Source organism: Falco cherrug, chromosome 14, assembly GCF_023634085.1.
Source record: "Falco cherrug isolate bFalChe1 chromosome 14, bFalChe1.pri, whole genome shotgun sequence".
NCBI classification, from domain to species: Eukaryota; Metazoa; Chordata; class Aves; order Falconiformes; family Falconidae; genus Falco; species Falco cherrug.
This window is the reverse complement of record NC_073710.1, coordinates 8,621,003-8,648,313: the sequence shown is the minus strand read 5'-3', so window position 1 is coordinate 8,648,313 and position 27,311 is coordinate 8,621,003. Positions and strand designations below refer to the sequence as shown.

The 27,311-nt window shown below is 35.6% G+C and overlaps 1 protein-coding gene across 7 annotated transcripts in view; it reads right to left on the bottom strand.

Annotated features, from left to right (window-relative positions):
• Positions 1-9,069: 9,069 nt before the first annotated feature.
• The window catches only part of NETO2 (neuropilin and tolloid like 2), a 35,106-nt gene continuing 16,864 nt past the window's right edge, over positions 9,070-27,311 (bottom strand). For 3 of the 7 annotated variants that reach the window (XM_055726841.1, XM_055726847.1, XM_055726846.1), the window contains 5 exons: positions 25,106-25,150; positions 24,889-25,016; positions 21,060-21,288; positions 14,945-15,058; positions 9,070-11,898 (listed from right to left, as the gene is read on the bottom strand). In XM_055726841.1, coding sequence (XP_055582816.1) covers positions 11,318-11,898; positions 14,945-15,058; positions 21,060-21,288; positions 24,889-25,016; positions 25,106-25,150 — 1,097 coding nt within the window. In that variant the 3' untranslated portion in view covers positions 9,070-11,317. Of the gene's footprint in view, positions 11,899-14,944; positions 15,059-21,059; positions 21,289-24,888; positions 25,038-25,105; positions 25,151-27,311 lie in introns of all 7 variants that reach the window. The other 4 variants (XM_055726842.1, XM_055726843.1, XM_055726845.1 and 1 more) reach the window with 4 other exon arrangements.

Sequence of the window (27,311 nt, the reverse complement as noted above, 5' to 3'; positions counted from 1 at the left end):
TCTACAAAAAAGTTATATTTACCTCCTTGTTGTTTTGGTTGTTCACTTTGGACAGTTTCAAATCTGATTTTAAAAAGATCTTTTGTTAATTACTTTCCCCATTGACTTTTTCGTGTTTTTAAATTGTAAATTTCTTTCTTCCTACCTGTGGAGAAGACTTCTTAAAATCACCATGAAAGAGACATTGTGGTCAGATTATTTTCTATTCTTTACCTTTTATATGTCACAAAAAAAAATTAGTTTTTTTTTACCCCAGCACAAATGAGAATAGTGGTTGCACTACTACAGGAAGCAATCACATGTATCAAGTGGAAGATGGTTATCTGTTTGGTAACTGGATAACTTTTGTGTGTTGGTAGTTTTTTTCTTCCCTGTGGTCTAGATAAAATAGTTATTTGTATATGGATTTTTAATACTTTTTTGTTTGTTTGTGTTTTGTTTTGTTTTTTTTTGTTTTTTTGTTTTTTCTATGCTGGAAAAGTAGCTCTGGCAAGTTGCCACAGTCTTGCTTTGGAGGAAAATTTAATGAGGAAAAATGGGGTTTCTTTTCAGTGATGTGCATGCTGTCTTGTTTCAGGAGCACAACGCAGTCTAAAGTTGAAAAGCCTAAGGAGAATCTTTCATGCATGCCGTAACATTTTGAAGTAAAACTGAATTTTATAGGAAACTAGTATTGTCATGCCAGTGGTAACGTTCAGGGCAGACAGTTAACATTTTATTACTGCATCCGTGAAATTAATAGACAAATTAGATCACTTGATCTCAAATGACTAAACCAAGAAAACAGAGTGAAGAATGGCAGAATTGGGAAGAAAATCCATGACTCCTGACAGAAAAGTTAATGCTCTAACTTTTGAATCGTGACTGCATCGGTATGCTTTTCCAATCAGTATTATTTTGTGATTTGATTGTAGTACAGTTGTGTGCTTAAAATTACAGTCCACAACTGCAGACAAAAATCAACTTGAAATTGTTGAAATAGTTGATGTAGAAAGGCACATACATAAATGCACCTTTATTCATGACCTTTACTAACTGATTTCCAAGTCTGTTAATGTAATGGGTACAGGAATTAGGTACTTGATTGATGAGACTCTTTTGTGTTAATGCTATGACTTCGTACCAGTTATCGCTAGAATGTCACATCACTGCAGATAAGTTTTCCTCGTCTGTTCTTTGCTTATTTATTTTGCCCTCAGTGTGCTTTCGCTGGCATTAATGGAGGAACATAAGCCTTTCATTTGCTTATCAGGATGGATATCTATCATATGCTTATCAGGATGTAAGGAGAGTTCTGCTCTGACTTTGACCACTAGATGTTGTGACCAGTCTGATGAAATGTGAGCTATACAACTTCTGCAAATGAAGGAAGAAGTATTTATCTTTTTTCTCCACTCAGTGTTGTTAATAGAATGAGAAACTTAGATACAGTACATAACTTTTCCACAGTCAGAGACAGGAAAAAATCATTAATGTAATTGTGAAGGGGGCATGGCATGCCTTCTTTCTTGATTCATTTCTGCCTTGTCCCCCTGACTTAAAAGCCTGAATTGTACATTGCTGTAGCAATTCAGTGAACTACTGCCTAGTGGAAGAATTTCCTAAAAGCCTCTGTTTTCGTAGGGGTGTAATTGAGGTATCATTTGTTCTTCCAAAGTAAGACAGAAGTTAGAGGGATTTTTTTCTTTTTTTTTTATGTTCTCTTTCCCTCTGTATGAGCTGTGTATCCAGCTTAAAGGATTTATTAAGAAGCCTTTTCACATGTTTGTGTTCAGGAGGGGGGGGGGAAAGTTATTTCTTTGATGTTCCTAAGTCTTTCCACATAACCAGATTAAACCCTGAAACATGTTAAGCAAAAGCTGTGACAGTAAAAGGTACCCCGATTTGTTTTCCGGTGATGGGTTATTCCAGATGACCACCATCTTCAATTGTTTGAACATCTTTTAATTTCTAGATATCCTTACATTTTTAATTTTTAATACTGATAGTAAGCTGCTAATAAAACAGGAAATACTTAACTCCTGTGTTAGATTTTCCACAATATGCATACAATATGCAATAAAAGTATGCATACTTTTAAAATTTAGGTTTGCCAAGATGAAAATATCTATATTTTAAATTGTTTGTGTAGATTGTTTCTTTGAGTAAGATCCAGGGTTGCTGAATAACTGTTTAGTGGATTGTCTCCCCTATTGCTGTAGATATTAATGGGTTAGTATTTTAAATAATTGCTACTGGAACATAATATCATATTTACTGATGTTTGAGTTTCAATATGAATTGTTATCTGCATGAAGACAGAAGAGAGCAGTAGTTTCTGAGCTTTTGGTCAGATGGAATGAAGGACAAGTATAGAAGGTAATTTCACAATCCACAGCTTTAATGGATCTTAATGTTGTAGGAAAAAGCAGAGCTGGCAGGCTTTGGCAGCATATTCAGTCTGAGGTTTGTTCTGTTATTGTTTGAGTTAACACTGACATGAAACAAATGAAGATGTAACATTTGTTTGGGCGTGCTGTGTGTAGAAATTACTGGACACAGGGCCTCATTTGATGAGGAAATAGGTTTAGCTACTTTTTCAAATGTTTGCTTTTGTAGCAGGCTAAAGAGGACAATATTCTTGAATAATCAGATTTGTCTGTGCTTAAGAGGTTTTTTGCACTATAAGCAAAGCACTTGGTCTTTGATATACTTCATGCATCATCAGGATCATGAACGATGTGAATATCTCTGTAGCCTACTATTGCAGTGTAAAACCCTCAGTGGTGTCAGTATAGGAAAATTAGATCATTAGATGGGTGATAAAAGTCACTGGTAATAAAGGAGACAAATCTTGCAGTAGAAGAGTGCAGTGTTTCAATAATGCTGTAGTTTTTTTGAGCTCTAGAAAAGTAAACCTATTTCCAATTTTCAGCTTTATATTGGTGTTAGAGAGACATATGAATTATGCCTTGGGTTATATATACAATTGAATTTTTCACCCCTTTGTAGACGGGGCTTGTGTAGTATCTGTTCTGATACTTTTGTAACTTAAACTTTTTTTTTTTTATACTTTCTTACCTAGCTTTTCCCTTTCTGAAAGGGTCTATGACAAAGATTTTCTTTCAAAATCCTTTAAAAAATAGTAAAAATAAAGATTAGAGCAGGTGTGACATTTTGCTTATATAGCTTGGCTGCTGGCAACAGAGAGAACCTGGTTAAATTTGATTTACTAAATTGTCTTTCAATTCTTGGATTCTAGGCATTGTCCATTAATATTCATACAAAGTCTTCCTTAAAAAGGAAGAAAAATCAATAAGCACATCTGACCTTAATAACAGGGTTTTGCTGTTAATCAATAGGATCACTAACATAATGTATTACCCTTCAAAATAGCACTCTAGATGTCTGAATCTGTCTTGAAATCTTTCAGCTTGAGTGTGGTTTAGTGTTGAAAAGTATTTCAGTATGTTCAGTGAAGCTAATGCCTATTGTTCATAGGGAATCCAGATCTAGTTCCTTAAGAGACTGTATGATTTTTTTGGTTGTTTATCCACTGAATCTGGTGGGATTCATATTAGACCCTAAAATTTGACTCCTGTCTGAGACAGGATCAAAGCCATCTATTTTTAATTTCCCCTTGACATATCCTACTGGGTATTTCTGTTATGATTGGCTTGTGGCCCACAGGCAAGATTGCCACTCATTTCAGATATTCTCCCATCACTACCTAAAGTGCTTCCATGATGATGAAGAGAAGGTAGCCTCATGGTTAGGCAAGCAGAAGACTAGTTATTACATTTTCAAATAAAAAGGCAGACAAGTTATTTTGCTTGGCTTCCCTCTGGTTTTTTCAGTCATTGTAATCTGCAGTTTGTAACTCAACAAGGCAACCAAACAGTCAGCATTTTCTTGCAAATTTACATAAATAATTTTTCATCGTACCGTAAATCTGAAGTGACTGTTCCTTATCTTTCATTTTTTCAGCAGTATTAATTTCTGTGTAATCCTATAGTAAAGATAAGACGTGATCTCCAGTTCTGGTTTAAATAAAACTGAATTCAGTTATGTATTTTTCCCTTAGTAGTCCTTGTTTGATCATCCTGGGTGTTTTTGTTTTTGAATGATGCACAAACTTTTTAGGAATAGGAAAAATAATGTAGAAATATCTGCTACACTCTTTCTACATTAATTTCTGTTTCTCATTAATGCTCCCCTAAGCCATGATGGGTGGTGGTGGTATATAGTACCTGTTTGGTGCTATTGCTAAGGAATAGTTAGTAGTCTTTATTTGTGTTCCTGAGGGGAGAATAGTGTACTGAAAAAGAAGTGGGTTTGTGCTTTTTATTTCTCTTGTTGAGCATTAGTATTTTCCAACTGTACTGCAGTAGCATTGTAAGTGGTGCTGAAATGCTGTCATTAAATCCTGATGTTACGCATTTGGCAACTTGCAAACTATTCCATGAATGTATGTAATGTAGCTTTTGATACTTTTCTAAATTGACATTAAACCCAGGTATTTAATAATTTTACATACAGTAATGTAATACTTAAAAGTACCTATTATAGTTCTTTGTGGGCAAGAAATCCACATGCTTGCTTTAGAGAAAGTTTTATCTTATGATGCTGTAATAATTAAAGGAGTTGGAACTACAATCAAAAGAACTGAGGCAAACTTAATGTATGTGTTCTAGCAGTAAGAAATAACTCACGTTTGGATTCTGCTAGTTCAAGCAAAGGATGTGTTTGCCTTATGGTAATGTCTGTCCTTGCTCCTACTCTGATGTGGGAAGTGCAGTACAGTAAAGCTTTCCAAGTTTGTAGCTTTATTAGTTCTGGATCTTAAATGCAAATAACTTAGTTTTCTGCTATTACTGCTTCTCTTGCATGGATTTAATGTTTGAGTGCTTGTATTGAAATTCGTCAAAACAGACATAAATACAGAAATGTCTGGGAGGATATGATAACCTTAGGAGTCATACAGAGCTCTAAGATTTACCTAATATATGAGATTATTTTAAGTATCCATTACTTTTTGATTTGTTCACTATACACTTGAATTTTACATAGATATTTTGTACTGTTCTTGTATATTCCAGAATTCCCTTCACTGTTAAGGATAAAACTTAATGATGACAGAAGATAAAATGGTCTGTGCAGGATCTTTTGCCTCTGGTAAGTGCAAAGCAAATATCTTCACTCTGCTAGATCTTTGTTTTTCATTGCTACAGAAAAATTAAAATTATTTGGCTTTGCCTCAGGCCTTCAATTGCTCTGTTGGGTTATTAAAAATACAGTGGAGAGCCAGTAATGTGTGGTATTGCTTATGTACATTGTCTGTTTGTTCTTTACAAACAGAAGATTCATTACAATGTTTAAGAGGCTTGGGATTTATTGACCTGCCTTTCCAAGAATCTCTTATTCTCCTAATTGCTTTCAAGGGTATTTTCCTGCTTTTCTCACCCCCATTAATCACTGTATCATCTTTTTATACAATGAACAGTAGTAACTGAGAATGCTATCCAGTAAACTCAGTACTAACAGCTGGCATCTTCCAAAATATTAGTACTATTGAGGCTGTTTACTGAAGTGAGGGAACATAACATAATGGTTAAGTAGAATTATGTGCTTTATTACCTTGAGAATAATTTGAGTGTGTTGAAGGGCGAGTTAAACATTGTATCAGAAATGATCGGTGATTAGTATTTTATTGTCTGCCATTTCTTCAATTTTTAACTCCTCTCCTGTCTCTGCAAATAGCTTTTTAAAATTTTTGTAAAATTTGATGTGCTTTGCTAGTGGAACTGAAAGGAAGCTTAAGCTCTGGATTCCTGTGTTATTCACAGGCGACTGTAGTTATTAAAGACAAGTGTTATGAGAGTTTGATAACCAGGGGCAAAATAAACCCTCTCACATAAAATATATTTACCCTTTTAATTCTGATATTACTTCCCCATTAGATACTAAACCTTGAGTATTAGAACATTGATGTACTCTGTTCCAGTTTAGCCATATTTGTTTGAGGTTAAGGAGATAATCCTGTGAGCTTTGCGTTTTCCTTGTAGTCTCTTACTTTTCAGGTGAAAAATAAGCTGCATTATAAACTCAGAAACTAACATAATGCTTGAACTCTGGAATATCATTTAATGATAAATACTTCTACAATGTAATTCTTGCCTCTACATCTGGAAGGAAGACAGAATCAACTTTTATGTAGGTGATAATACACTTTGAGGCTAATTATAAGATGTAAATAATATGCTTGTATTTCTACATTTAATAAAATAGTGAAATAAGATTTAACACTTCAAAGATGTCTAGGAAATCTATGTTTGGGAGGAGTAGTTATTCAGAGAAGATGGTATGATGTGCAATATTTAAGTACACTGGCAGCACTGACAGCTTTTACCCTTCAGAAGGCATGATTCAGATTCCAAAACAGTGAATTATTTTGAATAGAAGTGTGTAGGTCTTAGGTACTTATTATTTGGTTTATTATAATACTTTATTATTTCTTGAACAGAATTTTTTTTTTAATGTGCTTCTCTAGTATAAAAGCTATTGCCATAAATCATGTGATTGTAATGGAAAAAACATACAAAGACAGCAAGTTCTTTGTTTCTTCCTGAGTCTGGTTCTATAAGAACAGACTTAGAAAAACTAAGCTGTTTTATCTGGTATGTGGTAGATTATCTTCAATAGCTAGATAAGAGGGAAGAAGTTGACAATTCACAAATGACTGTTGTTGGTGCTGATCTATGAAACAGATGGAAAACAGATAATTTTTTTAAGCTGATTCTGTAAAATGGAGCGTAGCAGAGTTGAATGTGAAAATAAACTTGCAGTTCCATGGTGACATAGAACCACATATTAAGAGCATATTGACATGTGATTTATTTGTGTATTTATAGGAGGGATTTATGCCATACAGAGATGGTTATTTGAAACCACAGGAACAGAAATCTTAAAGATAGTAGCTTTTATATGGTTATAATGATAAGTGCTATAAATACTCATTTTCAAAGCATGAATCGTCTCAAAAGGGTTTTGATTTTAAAATCCTTTCTCCCATTATAATTAATATTTAGTTGTAACAGTATGATCTCAAATAATGTAAAATCACCTTATCTTTCAGACTGACATAGATTAGGAGTCTTGTTTTGGTAAACAGTCTACAGACCTGAGCAATCATAGGGCTCATACATAAACTTTGAAATAAGGACATGTAAAAGTAAATGGATGTGAATGAGTTTTGCTGTGAACAGATATATAGAGACAGACCATACAGGGAGATCAAACTGTAGGTATGTTTCAATATATCCATATTAATTAATTTTTTCCATTTCAAGCAGTAATTTACTCTTGGCTTTTCAGATATAGGTGGTAAGATTTTTTTTATTATTATTATTTTTACTTTTGGTAGCCTTTCAGATAAAGGATTATACTTAAATAGTTTGGAAGCTTATGATCATTGATATATGAATCTTATTTAAGGACTAAAATAGGGCACCTTTTTTCCTCCTTAAACAGAAGATTTGCTGCTAACACACAGAATTGTCTATAACAAAGAAAAAAGAAAACAAAGTGTATTTTAATGACTTAAAAATTCTGTGTTCACATGACAAGCACCTTTTCTTTTAAGTCAATGACAGCTCTTTTTGTAACCTTTCTTTGTATTGGTTTAGTAAAAATAGACAGTAATTCTTATAATATGCCGTTATAATTTGTATGCCCTATGAGGGTCATCTTGTCTATAGCAGACAAAAGAATCTCATGCATTTTAAATACAAATTAGTATTTTTGTGATCACTGAAACATTTCAGAGTCAGTAACAGTATGAAATCTGAGTTTCCTATACCCCTGTTGTCATATCTGTAAATGCAGATGTCTACTTACAGAACTCTCCACAATCATGGTTCTCGGTCACTTTTATATTCATGTTGCCTGTAGGTTTACTTTTACAACTTCTATCCTTCTTCATGTTAGATAGTTTGATGTCTAAACTACTATGATAAAAAGTAAAAATTAATTATAAACCCCAAAAAGTTAAAGCTGTTGGCCTTTTCCTTGTCGATGTGTGTCTAGGGAATGTATCTCTGCTTATGTGAGCATTCAGTGTTAACAGAGGATATCAGAGATAGGGGTAGAATTGAGCGCAAAATCAAGATGCTCCTAGAAATGTATGGATTTAAGATGGAGACAATAGAAATAGGCTAACAGTACTTAGATATTGCAAGTACATGAAAGGTGGTGTTTTTCACTACTGCCAGATTTTGAAGACCACAACATAAGCTCCAGCTGGATTGAGACTGCAAAACCAATACTAGATTCTTTTGCTGAAAATGTCAGTTTTCTCCAGTCTGGGTTATCATACCCAAGCAGTCCACCCAGTTAGTTTTTCTCTGCAGTGAAGGGAATTTGATTATACTGGAAGTGGAATTATGGCTCTAATAGTTTCCACTCATATCTTAAAGCACAGTTAAGTAACTGAACTCAACATTACAATGAGATGTATAGACATACTCTTTTTTTTTTTAAACACACCACGCACAAGTTTTCCTTTCAGATTTTTAGGTTCAATGTTAATTTCACCTTGCTTCTAATAAAACAAGCACTGATATTTCATTTTCCTGCTCTTGATGTTTATAGAAGCCTATAGAAATCTTTATTCCTTTGGGTTTCTCTCTCAGATCTGTTCAAGTGTACAGCTATTACTACAGTAAGAGTTGGGTCTGCTCTTACAGAAAAACTGAAAAGCTCCCTCCAGGAGAGTTTTTGCTCTGCATTGGGAATTGGGAGCAGGTGTTAACTAGGCAGGAGTATCTTGTCTTTATTTATCCTAAAGACAGAACCCCAGATTTGACAACAAGGGAGGGGGAAAGCAAAGCTTGTAGAGCTGGTCCTGGGGTTATTGGAAAAAGTTATGCACAGAAGACATGACGGGTGATGGGAGGTCACCTATATGCTCTGGGGTAGCCAAAAAGCACTGTGTTCTGACCATGAAATCAGAAAGTTACAACAGAGACTGAAATATTATTCAGGCCATTTAGGAACTTCTTCAATAGAGCTTTTCCCCTTTTCTCCACAGACTTGGGCTTTGCAGGCTTGCTGTTTATTTTATTATTACAGGTTTACTGTTCAAAGACAACATAACTTAGGAAAGAATAGGGATCACATTTTTATCACATGGACAAATATACCTTAAAAAGAAAACTTAATCATGCAAATCTAGCACTTAATTTATATGGATAAAAATGACCTATGTAAAACTACTTATTACTTGTTGAAAGAATCTGGAACGAATAGACTATCACAAATAACATTCTATATCATATAGGTCACGGTGAGATATTTATTACTGAAATCAATGAGAAGTAAATGAAATCTGTCAAGAAAAGTTTTAACTAAATATTCAAAAATTTTCAAGTCAAAATTAACTAGATTTTTTAAACATCTTCTGCATGAAGTGCATCTAAAAATAATGCCCACTTTCATTCTTTCAATCTGAAATACATTCTGGGACCAGCATGAAAACTGACACCAGGATACAGCCCTAGGGGTCTGATCTCTAACCTTCTGATTAAATTATTTCTAGACATCAGACAGGGATTTTGGATGTTTTTTTTGAAGTTTTTGAAGTTGGGAAGTGTTGAAGACACTCAATTCCCCTCCTTTTTATTTTTCCCCTTAAATTTCTTACATTCTAAGCATTTATAAAAAAAATTTCTTTGTCATTCTAATGAAAATCTGTGAAAACAGCTGTTGTTCATCTTTTATTTTGAAGAGAAGATTTTTCAGTTTCTAGGGTCCTATATTAAGATTATTATTACTTTTTTTTTTTTGTACTACAGTCAGCACAACAAACATTATGGTTTTACATACATTTGTAAATAAAGGATATGCCCACTGCAAGCTGGTAAGTCAACTGTAGTAAAAGGTTTCCTGTAAACATAAAACCAGAATAAATCCAAACAAACCAGGGAATTAAATGTAGGCTAATGTGGAAGTCGTATTAAGTATTTTTTGGCAAACTGCGATGTATGCAGCAGCCACTGCACGTTATTCCCAGCTGCTGATCGGGACACTGAAACAAGCCTGCTGTACAGGTGCTAGATTTTGATTTAATAAATAGTCTGTACAGTATCAAACTATATAAAAAGTTTAAAAACCACAATGAGGATTATTATATTTAATTTTTTTTTTATATTGTAAAAACTTTAAAATTAGGTCCAAACCACCATTAAAAAAGGTATGAAATGTGCAATTTTGCAGGTGGAAACAAGGAGCACAAGAAGGGGTTCCATAAGGGTTAATAAGATTTGCTTTGTGATTTCTCTGTGTTTCTAGTATCTTCATATACCTGGTAATCAAACAGACCTCAGAGCAGTTCTCTTCAGGCAAGCAGGACATGAGCTAAAGGTATCATCACTGATTTCAGTAGGGAAGATTGGCTGCAATAAGGAGTAAAAGGCTATTTTAAGAGACAAATGCACAGTACAGTCTATTTATGTAAATACTTTGAAAATGCAGGAACAAAATTGTTTTCTAACTACAGAGCTGTGAAATCAGTGAGCCATGTGGATCTATAATATATAGCAGAATATTTTAAAATCTTAAACCTTCTTGAAAGAAAGCTGTGGTAAAGTCTGCATCTAGAGTAACATGAGTACTTACTTGCGTTTTAACCAAAACCTCCAAAGATTATATATTTCCAAATATACTAAAATTAATATAACTCATTATTTTTAAAAGGCAATAATCCTTTTCGCTTATTTTGCACAAACCATAGAGTGAGGAACTGATAATTAAAAGCAATACAAATGGTAGGTAGGATGAAACAGATGGCTGCAACACAATTCTTGAGTCTTAACTGGCACTTAACACTAACTCTACTTTCAATTTGACAAATACGATAAGACACCTATGTTGATATACACTTGGTGCACTTTAACTACTTTTATTTATGTAACTGAGGTATTAAAATTGTCTTGAAAAGCAGACATCTAAAGGAGAGAAAATGATACGAGGAAGAGAATAGTAGTCATTGTTTTCAGTGTTCATTGATTAGTAGTTGTTTTTTTCTTCCAATATCCTTAATTTATAATTTCCATGCAAAGTCTCTGTCTTACTCCTCCATTAGATAGGTAGCTTGGGAAGATGGGAGGAAATCCACCATTCTGCAGCAAGAATTAGTTATGAAGACTGTGGTTTTTTTTAAATGAAGTATAATAAGCTAAAAGTGTGTGCAGCTCACGCTGCATATAGTACCTTTTAATATATACACTGTCATTGTACACAAGCATCTTGTATATACACTGATAGCACTTTCACTAGGAAATTAGAAGTCAATAGATAATGAACCTTGTGTCGTATCTTCTCTTCCTCTAACATAAATTTCACACGGAATCTCCTCCATCACCCTGTCTTCTATGACTTGCTCAGGGCAGTCATGTGCTTGTTTGAAAGTGTAACTACTTTTCTTGAATGTGCTATTAAATGTTTTCATTGGCTGAGGCTGTGCAAAATCATTGCGAAAGGGAAGTTCCATGGAGCTGAGGTTTGTCCTGCTTTGTTTTATATTAGAGGCCTGGGAGCCACAGTGGTGGTCATGAATGCATCTGGAAGCTGCTGAAGGGCGTCTCATTTTCTGGTAGTTTTCCAGTTCTTCTGATAAATCTGCCAAATCTGCAGAAATTTCTTTGTCTCTTAGTGAAAACAGTTCATAATGTGGAGGATCAAAAACTTCCTGGAAACCAGTTTTATTGAAAGCAGTCTTGCAAGCCATAACCTTTTTGCGAGGTTGTTTTACTTGTACTAGAATTGAAATGATGAGAAGAACTAAAACTATCCCTGATGTGATGCCAATGATTGTTCCATGAGTTCTGGTGATTTGTTCAAACAATCCATTTTTTTTCTTTTCTGCAAAGAAAAAAATAAGGATTATGATAAGGCTTTTACTATTTTCCACGCTTTTGATCACGTATTAAAACAAAGCAAGCTGTATTGTGATTGCCACAGAAAAGCCATATTAAATAAGTGGCTTAATGGCACTAGAGAGTAGACCTGTAATGTCAATGGGATTTATCATACTGGATCTGTGCATTTGTTCAGCAAGTCTAATTCCCTGTCTGCATTAGTGGCTCCCATATGCTAATTCAGTGGCAGGTGGAACTCTGTGGCCGGTGCATGCTGACTCAGCTGGGATGTGGCTTCAATCCTGAACCTACACTGATCAGTTCATATTCCAAAATCCATAAGTTAAATAGGCTGAAATTAACCTTAAATAGGTGAAATACAGCTACAAATGATGCTTCTCTTAGCATATTTGCTCCCGCTGGTAACATTCCCATTGATGTCAGTAGAAGGAAACCTAGATTTAAAATGGTCTAGTTCTTCTTTAAAGGTGAAATATTATCATAGTGATGATGTAAGAGTGACTGTACTATTTATTTTCACATCCCTTGTAAATTTAAGGACTCTGTGTGTTGTGTAAGTCTGTTATACCTATTTCAACACGGGGAGCTTTAGCATAGATATATTGCAGTTTTAACAGTCCCATAATCAAGTCAGCTGGAAAAAAAAAGGGGGGGGGGGGGGGGAGGATGGACACATCAACCAACTCAAATCACATGGCACTTTTGGCTAGTACTTCATATGAAAACACACAAGATGGCAGCATCAGAACAAGATGGTTTTCCATACCTAAAATTCTTACTTGAAGATTAAAATTTTACAGTTGGATTTCTGTTCTGTAAACATGCTTGTCCTAGGAGACTAAAAGAATTCTGCAGTGAGACTGCAACATCTGCTAGTGGGGGAGAAAAGCATTTAAACCTATGTAGAAGAAAATGTAATAGCCTAACTGTTGCACATTGTTTTCAGATAATCAGCCTTCTGCCATCTGGACAATAGTTAGGCACCTGAGTACTCCACACAGCATGGAGAGAGCTATATACCATCACACGCTATTTGAAACAGTCCCTATACTTAACAGAGACTCCCAAGGAGTTGGCTAATAAGAAGTTACGACTGAAATACAGTTTTACTTCAGAGCTTAGCCTGCTTACTCTGAGTTACCTACAATATGAAGAAGGGTATCTCCCCTTACCCTGCCCTTAGATCTTAGTGTTACCATACGTTGTGGGAGGCCTGAATTCCAGTGCTATGGCAGTTCTCTCATCTGCATCTAGGTTTCTTAATTCTTGGAAGTCAAAAAGTTGTTACGCAAAAGGTGATGTCTTCTCCAGTCTCTTAAAACAGATTGCATACAACTGACTTTTCTATCATTTTTTGTGTCATTTGGCTTAGGCATAAGGCAGATGACAATAGGCTCAGATTTAGGTAGCTGTTGATAAGGACTAGATGAGAACTCTGAGTGCCTGCAGGAACTGAGCACAATTGTGAGCAACTTGCTTCTTAAGGCTGTATGTTGCTGATGTGGTTCAATCAGTCTCTCTTCAGTCTACATTTGCTGGCAATATGGATCCAGTCTTCAGCTGTCTCTTAATTATCTTCTGTGCAAGTATAACAGCAGAATTTAGATTGTATTCAACATAAAATGTGGTAGGTTATCCAGCACAAGATACAGCAATTTAAAAATATTGTGAAAGACACTTTCTTCATATTGCAGTATGGTTTTCATGGAATTCATTTTTTTAAATACTGCAGTATGTAAGTGAAGTGTGGAGTCTAGGCAAGATTCTAGAAAGCAGTTGGTAAAGCTGGGAAAGAGATCTAGAAATTGCATTTAAGAGGGAATGTTAAATATTATCAAACCCAAGGATTGTTTAGAGGAAGCTTACTCTACACTGAAAACTTGGGAGTTATAGATCAGTTTTGTCAACTGGAAAGTTTCCATCATATACCTTGCAGGAGAGTATTTTAGTGGTGTGAATTTTTTTGTTTGCCCAAAATGCAATTTCAAAGTAGTTTTTTTTAAATATTTATTTATTTATTGAAGATTTAAGCCGGATTTGTGTGTTGAAAAGCCGTTTTATTCCAAGATTTTATGGAGAGAAGGTTTTGACCCTTCCTCCAGAGTTAACTTACCTTTGAAATGGAGCACATATTTAAATCTTTCTGGAGTGTTTTACTCAGACCTATTTATATCATTCTATTTGTCAAAAAAAGCCCAAGCTCAAGTTTGTTGTTTTATTCTTTTAGCAAGAAAACTGTTGACCTGTTGGTTATATTCCAACTTTGAAAATTCAGTCGCTGTTAAAGCAAGGTGAATGTATTGGTGCTTTAGCAGAGTAACAGTTTCCCCAAATCATGAGAATTTTTCCTAAAAAACCTGATATTGAAACAAGTCTTTACTGTAGATGTGATGGTTTAAGCAATACTCCCCTGCTTCATGTTCTAGAAGCAGTGATCTACATGTGTCCGTTTTCCATAAGCGATGACTTCTTGCTTCCTAACAAGGCCTCCTTCCTCCCACCCTTTCTCACACCATATCCAGCAGCTGCATTTACTTGGACGTAGTCTGTGATTAACTGAAAATAAATGTTTTAAAATTGCATTTGTCTTTGAAGATTGTTGCTTTTATTTCAATGTTGAGAAAGGCCTTTTGGGTTTGAAGGCTTGTCTGTCTTTTTCCAACTCTCTGTTTTTTCTCTAAAAGGTATTACCTATTACCTGTCCCTGTGATCCTTGCTTCATTTAAAGTTTAGAAATGGATAGGATGCAACGTGGCAAATGCTAGATTCTATTTCCTGTTAAGCTGATATCCTTTTAAGACAGAGAGTATATGCTGAGGAGGAAGAAATGTAATTATAAAGCAGTAATATCAATATTCAGGATGCTTACATGTTCCCTGAGTTTAAATAAAAAATTTGGAACACCTTCCTGAGATTAGTAGAATAGCTGTCTTCAGCATATTTCCAGGAAAAAGACTTTTCATGACTTTCTTGAAAGGCAAACTGACCAGCCTAGCTTATAAAGGCTCTATAATTTGAACTATATTCACCTCTGCAGTGATTTTCATCCCAAGGGTAAGCACAGTTTTGAATGCCATTGCAGACTAAAGAATTATTGATGCACATGTTGCTATGGCAGAAGTAAGTGTTGCCTGAGCAGGGAGCTGCAGGAGAGAAGAGAAAGAAAAGATTAGGAATATTTAGTAATTGATGCATTGTAATAAAACTAGTGAATTCCTGTTATTGTTTTAACATGCGTACTCATTCTTTATCCTGTTTCAAACATGCTTACTTTTCTTGCGCATCGCTAATTATCGGATGATTTAATCTCTCTTCCTGTGGTTGCTTTCAGTCGTACTATCAATGCAACAAAAAATTATTGTTGCTCAAAATCGGTAGCAGATAGAGACAGTCACACAACACAGATAATGGAAGACGGATTTTTATACTTGTTTAAAAAAACTTAATACTTACAAATTGCATGCTCACCATCAATTATATATTTATTCAGTCTGCTATGCATCTGCTAGGTAGATGTTGGAAGCAGTTCCTGAACATCTGCATTTAAGAGCCCATTAACATCTTAAGGCAAATCAGATTTCAGCTTGTGGAAGACTGTTTCAGTAATTGCAAGAGATTTCAGTAACTGGAGGCATCTAAGTCATTCCTGCCTGTGAATCAAAGCTCTTAGATCCTCCTATTAGGGCTAATGCAGGGATTGAGAGAGTAGAGTTTAGCTTTTTAGCTATCTGTCTATATATAGTTAGAAATCTGATGAAATAAATTAACTATAAAGTTGCCCTGAAGATTTTGTTTCTGTGAATGATTTTTATAGCTCCTTGACATTAGAAAAATATATTTTAAAAGTAATACTTTTTTTCAGGATATTGTATAATATACATAGGGAATTCTTTATGAATTCAGGGCACTGGACAAGAAATTGATTTTTCCTTTCTCTGTCTCAGTAATGTGGTATTTTTGTGATGGAAATGTCTCTTATTAGTGGAGTCAGTTATGTATTAAACAGCAAAGATGTGTGATAGACATTCTACTATTTGGTTTCATAGAAAGAATTTATTCTTGAGCAATCTGGATTCTCTGAAACAATGTGAAGCCCAAAGGGTACAGCAGAGGAGGGTGAGTATCCCTGAATACAGCATGGTTTTCACTTATTCCTTCTGTTAGGCTTCAGAATCTCAGTGATAAAAAGGGAAGTTATGCCTAAGAGAAAATTCAAACCTTTAATTCTGAATTTGCATTCTCTAAACCTCATTAATATTGTCTTCCCATTTCTTGCTCCACTGAATATTGGTAACCTATGTTCATTGGTTATAAGCTTTTGTATTAGCTTCCTCTTATTGCTTAACCCCTGGCAAGAAGTTCCATATAGGAAGCTTGCGCTTTAATTGTAGCACAAGTGCTGTAGTACCTTCAAGTAATAGAGCATGTATTTAAAGAGTATTTGCAAGAATTTACCTATGTAATTTTAGTGTTTAAAAATGTTGTGGTAGCTATCACATGTATCTTCCTTGCTCAGCTGAGTTGAAAATTTAATTGTTTGGGAAGTAGATTTAGTCTGAAGAACGCTGCTTTAAAATATGATCAATGCTTAGGAAGGTACAGATCATATCCACTGTATCGATTATGAATGAAATGTCATGTTAGGTGCAAGCAGGGTCAGGTGCACAGGGAGGAATACAGACACACTGAGTGTGCAGGGATGGGGCTGGGAAAACCAAAGCCTACCTGGAGTTGAATGTGGTGAGTGACATGAAGAGGCACCAAGAAGGGCTTTCTCAAGTGTATCATCAACAAAAGGAAGGCCAAGGAAAATATGGGCCTAGTGCTGAATGGGACAGAGTGGAGCCTCCCTCGATACCCGAGATGGTGATGGAACATACAGTCCTGGAACCCATTTTAAATGTACATGGGATAAGAATTGGAAGTAGTCAGCATGATGAGGAAATCATGCTTGACCAACCTGATTGCCTTCTATGATGAAATTACTAGCTTAGATGAGCAGAGCAGTGGATGTTGTATATCCTGACTTCAACAAGGCTTTCAAAACTGTATCCCATAATATCCTTGTAGAGAAACTCATGGAAGTGCAGACTACATAGGAGGACAGTGAAGTGGACTGAAAGCTGACTGAACTGCCAGGCTTAAAGGGCTGTGATCAGAGACATGAAGTTCAGGTGGAGGCTGTCACTACTGGTGTACCCCAGGGGTCAATAGTGAGGCCAACACTGTTTAATGTCTTCATTAATGACCTGGATGTAGGGACAGACTGCGCCCTCAGCAAGTTTGTAGATCACACAAAACTGGGAAGAGTGGCTGACAGACTGGACACTTGTGCTGTCATTTGAGATAGGCTGGATAAATGGGTCAACAAGAACCTCAAAAAGTTCAACAAAAGGAAACACAAAGCCCTGCTATTGCAAAGGAGTAACTCCACATATGAGTACAGGCTGACGGCCAGCGAGCTGGAAAATCAGCTCTGTGAAAGAACACTTGGAAGTACTGGTGTAGGAAAAAGTGGAACAAGAGGCAGTGATGCACTCTTGTAGCAAAAATAGCCAGCAGCATCTTGAGCTGCATTAGGAAGAGCATTGCCACTTGGTCAAGGGAGGTGGTTCTTCCCCTCTGCTTAGTACTGGTGAGACCACACCTGGAGTGCTATGCTCAGTGTTGGAGTTACCAGTACAAGAGAGATATGGGGGGATCCAGGGAAATGGCATGAAGATAAGGATTTGGAGAATCTGACATACTGGTATGGGTTGCCCTGAGTGGTTGTGGAGTCTCCATCCTTGGAGATGTTCAGCAACTGACTGCACATGGTCCTGGGAAACCTGCTCTCCTTGATCCTCTCTGACCAGAGATACTTCCTAGTGAGGCTTCGAAATCATCACCGTTTTTTAAAAAATGTTTTATGCCCACTTTGTTTCAAGGGCCAAACCATTTTTAGTGGAACATGATTTAGTGGGACTTAATTGCATGGTTGAACTTAAGAAATTACCTGGAAGAATAAAATCAAACATTTCCCTACATTTAGACTTAACTATGTCTTTAACTGTTTCACCAACTGCTACTGTTTAGGAAAGAAAATATAAAGGAACCTGACTGTTGTAGTTTTGCTGTGCCAAACTATCACCTGCGATGTATCAAGAGTGGATGCTAAGGCAGTTCACATCGTCAACGGTTTAAGGCACAAGCATCATATGAAATCATGATGTAAGCACCGTCTGAAAGTATGCTGCAATTAAATTCCAAAGGGATTCACACCTGCTTCCTGAAGGACTAAATAATGACAGGCTAGAACTTACACAAGAATATTAATCTAAATATGAAAACAGGCATCCCAGACAACCAAAGCAATTCACAGAAACAGGAAGATGTAGTCAACATTTCTAAACATTATACATATATAAAAGGTTAATAGTTAGAACTGAAATGTTTACAATGCAGACTACAAAATAAAAGGCTCTTGGCTTTATTAGCATGTGGGGAGAGTAGTTTTTCTTTATGAATTTGGGAAGAAAGATTGCACCAGCTTTACTTTATCAAGGATAAATAGGATCACCATTTAAACAGAATAGCTGAGAAAAGGCTTAACAGGCTACAACATCTACTAAAACGTTTCTAACTATGAGATAACACAGGATCTATGAAATTCCTGTCCAGAGTGGTTGTCATGGATCCATGTGTATCTGCTGGTGTTTCAGTATGGATCTGCATGGAGCTGCAATTCTTTTGGAGGCACAGAGGAAGAATTATGATGTAAGACACGTTCCCTTTCTTATTCCTCCAAACAGGAGAATTTTTTCACGTTCCTGTATTTTTGGATGATGCATTCTGCTGCTGCATCTCCATCTGCCAGCATAGTCTCTTACTTTACATTCCTGTGTAGTCTCTTTTAACATTTTGGGGGGATGGCTTCTGTTCACAAGTTCATAAAGATGGGACAAATGGCTTCATTTTCCTCTTGTGTGTTTCTTGGGGAGTGCTAAGTCTAAAAGTCACAATGATTGATTGGTTCCAGTCCAGGACTTCAAGGACATAGCTGGACTCTCCTCATAACAGCTGCCTAAGACTGGTGCAATGTTCACAGTGTTCTTTATATCCAGCATTATTCATGTATTGAATCAAGACCGAAATCAAATACATTGATTTTTAACATTGCTGTTAGCTGAATTACTTAGTCAAATCTGCAAGCAGCACTAGGTGTGTGCAAGGTGACTGTCATGCACGATTAGTTCATTTATGTAAATCTTTTCAGAAATATTGACTGTTTTCATGGTTGGTTTCATATAATTACAAATCATTAGTAAGGTAGAAGAGAAAAATAGCTTAACAATATGAAAATAAGTATGGATTCACTTTTTTCAGTTAGAAAAATTCTTATCAATAAATTATTTAAAAATATATGAAACATTTTCAGACACATTCTTTTCAATTACCCTATCCAAGAAAGACAGGTAGAAGATAAATAAGAATAACCACATACCTTTGCAGATTTTCTTCTGCTAATCACTTTTGAGTTGCTTTAAAATCAGAAGTTTGGCAAGTTATCTAGCTTTAGGAGTAATTACTGTTTCAATCCCTTGCAATCAAAAAAATACCACAAAAAAAATCCTGAAAAACCCAAACAACAAACAAAACCCTAAACCAAAACAAACTACTCCAGTATTTATAATAAAAATAGTTAATTTCCCTGACAAAGTTCATAGCATTTTCTAGATTGAAATCTGGAATAACTTGCACTATCACTAATATTAAAAATTTTATTGAAATTAAAGCTACTGGAAAACAGTTATCAATTTTGCAAGTTGTGCTTAAAAATTATTTTTACTGAGAATCTCAGTATCTAAAGTTTATTAAAAGTCTACTGTAGGTTAAACAATAGACTAGTTTGAAACATTCAATTGTTTATTACTACCATGTGTGCAAAGTAAGCAATAAGCTATTTCTCTTATAAGTTTCTATTACTTTAGAAAGATGGTTTTACAGAAAGTAACTTTTCTCCTGTGTTAAACTCCACTGTTTTGTGGAAGAGAATACAAAATCAAATTGTTACTGGTAACCTGAAATTTTTTGCAAGGTGGTGACCAGAATCCCTTTCAGGACTGGCTATAGACATGTTCTGTGAGAAAAAATTATTTCTTTGACAGAAATCTGTACTATTTAATCTTCAAGCTGCACTTTTTGAAAACTTTTAGCAAAAACATAGATTAGATTCCCTGAAGTGGCAGATATGCTTTATTCAGCTCTCCCCATGTACCTTAGATCTGCTCTGCAGTTCTAAATGTAAGTCTACTTTAGTGCTGAAGATGGCGCTTATTTTCAGGTTCTGCAATGTGGACAATGATATCCTTTGTAAATATGTGAGGCAGCAAAATTCCACCAAGGTCAGGAGCAAACACTTAGAAGAAAACCTCACAAAATACATGCTTTCAAGAAAAATCTTAATTTACAATGAGAATAAAGACTATCTCTAACCCAAGCTATGGAATCCAGATTGCTTTTACAGCTCTGATTTTAATACAACCTTCTTAAATAAATTTCGATTTAACTCTTATCCATGGTTGCACAACACAACCGGGCTTTGCTAAGGGAGCATGTGTAGGATCATTCAGAGCCCCATGCAGCTGAGGAAGAGGTAGCAGCTTAGGTGGGAGTGGGTGTAGTTTTAGGTCCAAAATTGAAGGTAGAGCTGTGGATAGGAAGAAGATCCAGGCTCTGCAGGGTCACACATGTTTTCTAGCCTTCTGATCAACTAGTGTGGGCTTGAGAAGAGCCTGTTGTGGTGTCTGGCAGGCAACGGAAAGATGGGGGCTAGTGGGAGAGCACACTTCAGTCCCATTGCTGTCTCTTTTAGGTAAGTCTGTGCTCATTTGAAGAACTCTGTGAGAAGGACATAGCTTAAGGCTGTATTAGTACTGAATTCAAATGAAAAATAAACCTTTTAAGAATGGAGGAAAGCCTTTCTTCAGGAACTATGCTTATAACTGTAATAAAGCAAGTGTTTAATTTACCTGCTACTGTGAGAAGGAAACAGAAACAACCTTTTTTTGTGTGTTCCTGCTGCATAATATACAGCTGATGCTTTTTCTAAAATACCTGAAGTACTGTGATACCAGGAGAACAGGTACTTTAAAATCTACTTACGATCCACAAATGAAGTGAACAGCATTCTGAATCTGCTTAGCCTACTGCCTTCATCTGCCCACATTCGTACCACACCTGTCCCCGTCTGCAGCATGACGTCATTTGCTACGGTGCTGCAAAACTTTGCCTTCAGGTTTTCAATAGAGCTACTTCCATCATATACAGCAACAAAGTTTCTTTTGCATTCGTTTGAATGCTCCATTTGATAGTCGAGAAATCGCAAATAAATCTGTCAGAAAAGAGAAATTAATGTCTCTAGGAAAAGTAATACAGAGAAGACAGTTTTCTTTCTTAGCAAATCTTGAATAAGATGTTTTGTCCCCTTACACATATATGTAGCTCCCAATTCACAACACTTTTAAACTTCCATTTTCTCATTAAATGTCAATGTTGAGTATTACTGGAAATTTGTCTAAGTATCTGTTTAACTTCTACACCCTCCCCAAAACAATCTTTACTTAATAATTTACTCTGATATACTTCTGCTCCCCTTGGAAAAAAAGTAAAAAGCAACACACTTGCTGAAGAAAGCCCTAAGCAGCTTTGCTAAATGTACAGTCTGTTACTCTAGAAGAGATACAAGAAATCCATAAACGTGCTGAAAGAATTTTAATGGTATTTTGACTGTCCTCTTTTCTTTCTTTTTAATTCAGAAAAGACAATGTCAAAATATAAGGAAAGAAATCTAGTCAGAAAAGCTCTGAAGTAGAAATTAAAATTTATTGCTTCAGAATAAAAGCTAATTACTGAACCACAGCAGTGTTACAGAAGACATAAACCATGACATCAGGAGTAATCTGAATAAAAATGGAAGCAGGAGAAAAGTAAGCTGGCTATCTAGGAAGAGTTAAGTTTAAGCCAATCTTATTTCCTCCAAAACCAAAAACCTAATCCCAGAGAAGGCAGTGCGTGTGTATAGAACATTGCAGTAAGGAAACTAGAAGACCAAGATGGCACTTGAAGAGCAAGCAAATAATTTATTTTGCTGGAGCAAGAAACATGCAGAATGGCAATTCAGTTAGAATTACGTGAAAAGATCATAGGGCTTTTTAATCTCTTGAATGGTTGTATTTGTATTCTCAAAATTCTAGTGAAAGTTGATGAGGTTTGTAACGAAGTCACCTAAGCATGCTGCAAAGTCCATCTTTAAACTTTAAAAATTCCTTAGACAGCCATTATTTTGACAGAGAAGAAATTTGTCCACGTGGAGGCTAAGGTCTACAGCTCTGTGGCAGAAGAAGTGCTAGTCCAATATCCATGAGGTCTTCGGTATGTTCCTCAGATAAGCTTGGGTCTAGACTGTATGAGTTTGGAGCACAATTTACAATGACTTCTCTGGCTGGTACTATGGATGCTAAAGACCTTTTGCACAGTGTGGTTTTTCACGCATCTGCCCAGGGACAAGAATCTCAAGCTCCTGTTTAGTTTGTGAAGCAGGGAAGACACAGTAGATGAATACTGTGCTTACTGCTGCTGTTACCTCTTCTTCTGCCCTTTTGCCGCATCTCGCTTTTAACCTCAGCTAGTGCCAAAGCCTTTTAAAACTGAATTTTAAAGAGTTCACTAAAATAAAACCAACCACCCTTCTAGGGAAAAAAAAAAAAGATACCCCCCACATGCACTTAACAGGTTCGATTGAAAACATGGTAAAAGAGGACAGGAAAAGACAGGTGGCACTTGTACACCCCGGCTTTTCCAGTGTTTTCCAGAGGCAGGTTGCCAACACTGTTTCCCCTTGCACATTCTGTGAAAAGGTGCAATCTGTCCCATATTATCTCATGTTTCATCTCACTGTTTTTCTGATTTTCAGTATATTTTTCCTTTTTTTCCCTCTTTGTTAGATTTACTGCTGGAAATTCTCAGCTACATTTGAGAACCTGTCTTCCACTGATGTCTTATCTCACAAACATAGGTGTGAGCTGTAAGTCCTAGTATTTGGGCTGAGAGACGGTATTTTCGTTTAATGATTGACTTTATTTATCTGCTCTGAAATTACAATGGAAGCTAAAAATAAACTAGCACGCTTTTAGTAGAGCTATTCTATGTATGAAAACAAAGGAATAATTCCATTAAAAGTGCTCATCTCTGCAAAAGCTCTTTCTGGTTAGTGTGTTAGGAAAGTAAATATAAAAGGTTCTCACTCTTAGGTTATATTGATTATTCTAGTAATTTTCTGAAATCTGGAGGCAATTTATTAAATATCTGTTATGCAGATTTTAAAAGTCCTTTTGTTACTGCACTTGTGTCAGTTTTAAAAATTTATTTTTATTACAAAATCAAATTGAGGAAATTAAAAATGTCTATGCTTGTTTTTCTCAAGAGACCACCATATCAGATCTAATATGGATTTTATCATCCTAATTCAGCCAGAATTGAAACTTGAGAAACCACTGTCAGAATACTAAGAATTATTTTTCTGTAATGTTTTAACTCAATAATTTAGGATGATGATCTAATCTCAGGACGGACCCAACTATAACTCTGCCTCCTGGCAACATTCAATAATTTATTAAAATACTTAAGCATAAGACCTGGTGCACTCAAGTGGCAATGGAGAGAGAAAATGGTTTTATTATTGTTTCTGGAAGAACTACTACTATTACTTATACCAGTATAGAGCTCTTGGGAGTTGAGTCACTTCCTCAAAGGCTCAAATATATTAATGGAGTTTTAGTTTCTTTCTTGTCTCATCCTCTTATTACTATCTTTTAGGTTGCTGTTTTAGAACTAGTTTGGAAGTTGGTTAATAGGGCTAGTTAGTTAACTATTAGGAACGTGTAAGAAGGCATAGAGTAGGTTTGTCATCTTGGCAACTACGGCTTAAAATATTTTTAAATTTTTATGTACATGCAAGCAGTGGTATGTGCTTTAATACACATACAGAAACAAAATGAAATATGTGTATGCTATATTGAGAAAAAAATGTATTCTTCAGTGCAACTCATAAGTAATTAACAAGTATATGATTTGAAAAAAATATACTCTGAAACACATAGCTGCTGGATTTTTTAAAAAAACAGGTTATAGGTATAGTATTTTTGATTTATGAATAGGATTTTATCCTTCTTCTGCCCTACAATAAAGCTCAAGTTGTTTTTAATGAGCATAAAATAGTGATATTTTCATAAGCAGTCTCTAGTTCTGCAGGCACAGTCATAAATATCAGGTACCTAGGTAACTAATGCTGATTTTTGGCTCAAGCAGCTAATATGGCCCTTTAGGGCTTGGTCAGGTCAGAAAAGCTCTGGAAAATTTTATTGTGGCATTTTAAGAGGTTGTGATCCTATAGCTAATTCAGAAGAGAAAGTGTGATAATTCCTCAGCTTTTTCCAGGTAAAGTCTTTCATTTTAGCTCAGACTTCTGATGAAAGTGGGTTTTAAGGTGTTGGATTGTGAATCAGACTGGGGAGGAGCAGGTACATGTTCTGTTGACTTTAAACAGAACTGATGTAACAAAACCACTGGAGGCAAAATTTTAAACCATGGCAGCAAGATTTGCTAGAATTTATCAAAGCTGTTAGCCAGTGAATTTTTGCCTGTGATCTTCCAATAAAACAAGAGTCCAAGTCAAATGCCCTTAAAAATTGTTGCTTAAACAGTTTTCACAGTTATTTTGTATTTTGAGTTTCAAATAATAGGAAGACAACACTGTGGACTTGCTGTGTAAGTTTTATTTCAGAAACAGTCCTCTATCTGAATTTCCTAAGCCACTGATATATAACTCATTTCAGTGAAAGTAAGACATTATGCAAATCACAGCTTGTGACTATTACCTGTTACTAATGAGTTGGAAACCCATTATATGCTGAATGATATGAATGAAACCCACCTTAGCATGTGGAGTAGCTTTAATTGTCCATATGCAGTCAACTGCTTGTCCTGGTTTTGTTTTTCCTTCTTGTTCTACTTGACTGGAACGTACTATTCCATCAGCTCCTGAGAGCTCAAATTGGCAGTCTAGGGAGAAGATATACCTTGCTGTCAAATGCAATATGGTATTAATTTAAAATTTCATGTATAAAGAAATTGTTATTGTAATACTAGACCTGGGATGGGATTTAAAATACCTCCTAGGTAAGTGAAGTCAGGATCTGTAATAGAAAGAAGTAATGAATCACAGGGGCTATCAGTGCTTGAGAATCACTTCAAGGTTTAGTATAATCTGAAGATTATGTCCATTTTTTATTATGTCACAATAAAAATTACCAGAAAGTTTACTGAATCAATTGGAGGCTACAGAGACCATTTTTTTTTTTTTTTATGATAACATTATTCTGCAAAGGTTGACCTTATCTGAATAAGGTAATTCTATGCTGACAGCTCAGCTTTTCAGCATAACACCAAAAATTACTATTTGGTATTTTGTTCCTACGTTACATTCTGAATTTAATCATGCCAGTTTTTACTGAAATCATTTGAGCTCCACAAGAGTACAGGGGATCTTTCTGTGTGCATCATTTTTATCAGATTGCTGTCTGTCTAGTTCTGAACAATTTAAAATGGAGTAGTTTAGTACAACATATCAACAATTTGAAATTACTAATTGCTATTAATAAAGAAGGTCAGTTCAATACTAAAGACGCTTGTCCCTTGGGTACCCATGCCTCTTCTATTAGGCCAGGTAGCACAGTTCTAGACATAATTTATGAAGGTAGAATTTCACCTTTAATTGCTTCTCTACTTCCTCTCTTCTAAATGTGATGTATGGTAGTGTTATGTATCTGTAGTATATATATCCACTGCGGTAGTATACTGTATGCATACTAATAGTGAAGAATATACTTTTTCATAATGGTTAACTGATGGCACTTGACTTTACTGGGTCTAGGGCTGGCTAAAAATGAGTCTGTAATGGGCTGGGATGTCCAAGGTTTACATTTCAATGATTGAGTTAGTGTTTCCCGTCAAATCAGCATAGAAACTTCATTCACATAGAAACGCCCATTCATAGCTGTGGCATAGAAAATCACCACATAAATCAGGCAAATCATAGTGTGTGCATGTGTGTGAAGTGCTAGTCTATGCAAAGAAAGCACTGGTTAATGCAAAAGTGCCTGCCTAAATTATCTTCCAAATGAAGATCCAGAATTTGGTTCTTCCTGTAATCCTCTAAATGTTTTTCTGTATAGTGAGTTTATCACTTCCCCCAAAGTACCTCAGTCCTGAGCTTGACTCAGTACAGTTGAGAAAATGCCTTCTTTACCTTCCTTTGTTTTAGCTACCTGTACTGAAATCTATGATCACTATATGCAAAATTCTGCAAGATTTTCAACCTTCTTTGTGAACTCATTATTTTTTTTATGAAGTGGGGTTGTACGTGCATGTCTGCTTCCATTTTCACAATCCCAAGACGTTTTACCACACTCCATGTAAATGTAGAAGAAAGAAAAGAAAAATACCAGTCTTTCAGTTGCTGCAATCTATTGTGAAAATAATACTTTAAACGTATATTTAAAGTTCCAGCCTGGAACTAGGCTAAGTTAGTTTTGAAACTGATGTTAATGACATGAGTTTGGAAATAGATTTAGCAAAATGTAAAAGCATTGTTCCTATGAAAACATTTTAGCACGTTCTTCCCAGTGTACTGGTCACCATGTTAATCTGAAGAGTTTCCAAGTCTAAATCCCTAGCAAGGCATACAGTTCTCTAAGCTATAATATATAATCATGTAGAGTCTTTTCATGTGCTGTAGGGGTAAAGACCAGTTGGGTAAAGATGACATTAAAAAGTTATGTCTGTGTATACATGTATAGTAGTAGCAGAGCTGACATTTGTACATTGTCTTTTGTCCCAAAGGACAATAAAATGCTGATAGCTACACATACAGTACCTATGAAGTACAGCAGTCAAGCTTTACGCAAGAACATCAGGTCAAATTTTCTTGTAAAAAGAATGCCCTGCCAGTTTTAAGTGGCCCCACAGAGCAGATGTACTTTTTGTTTGTCAAAAGGCACTGTCAGCATATTGTCCTTTCCTTCATGCCCTGTAAATTACATAGTACTTTGAGCAAAGAACAATTCTGTTGCCTGAGCCTGTGATTTCAAGGAAACTAGTTACACTAAGAGCTGATGCTTGGACTGTATAGATATTTCTTCTGGCTTTTCAGAATGAAGATTTAAAATGTTTTGCATCTGGCTGGAAGTGCTATTGTAAATATGCTTCAAGTGTTTTTGTCATAGTGTCTTACATTCCTAGAAGATAGGCTGTTGAAAATGCCAGCTATTTGTCTACGTAACTGCTCTTTCCATTCCT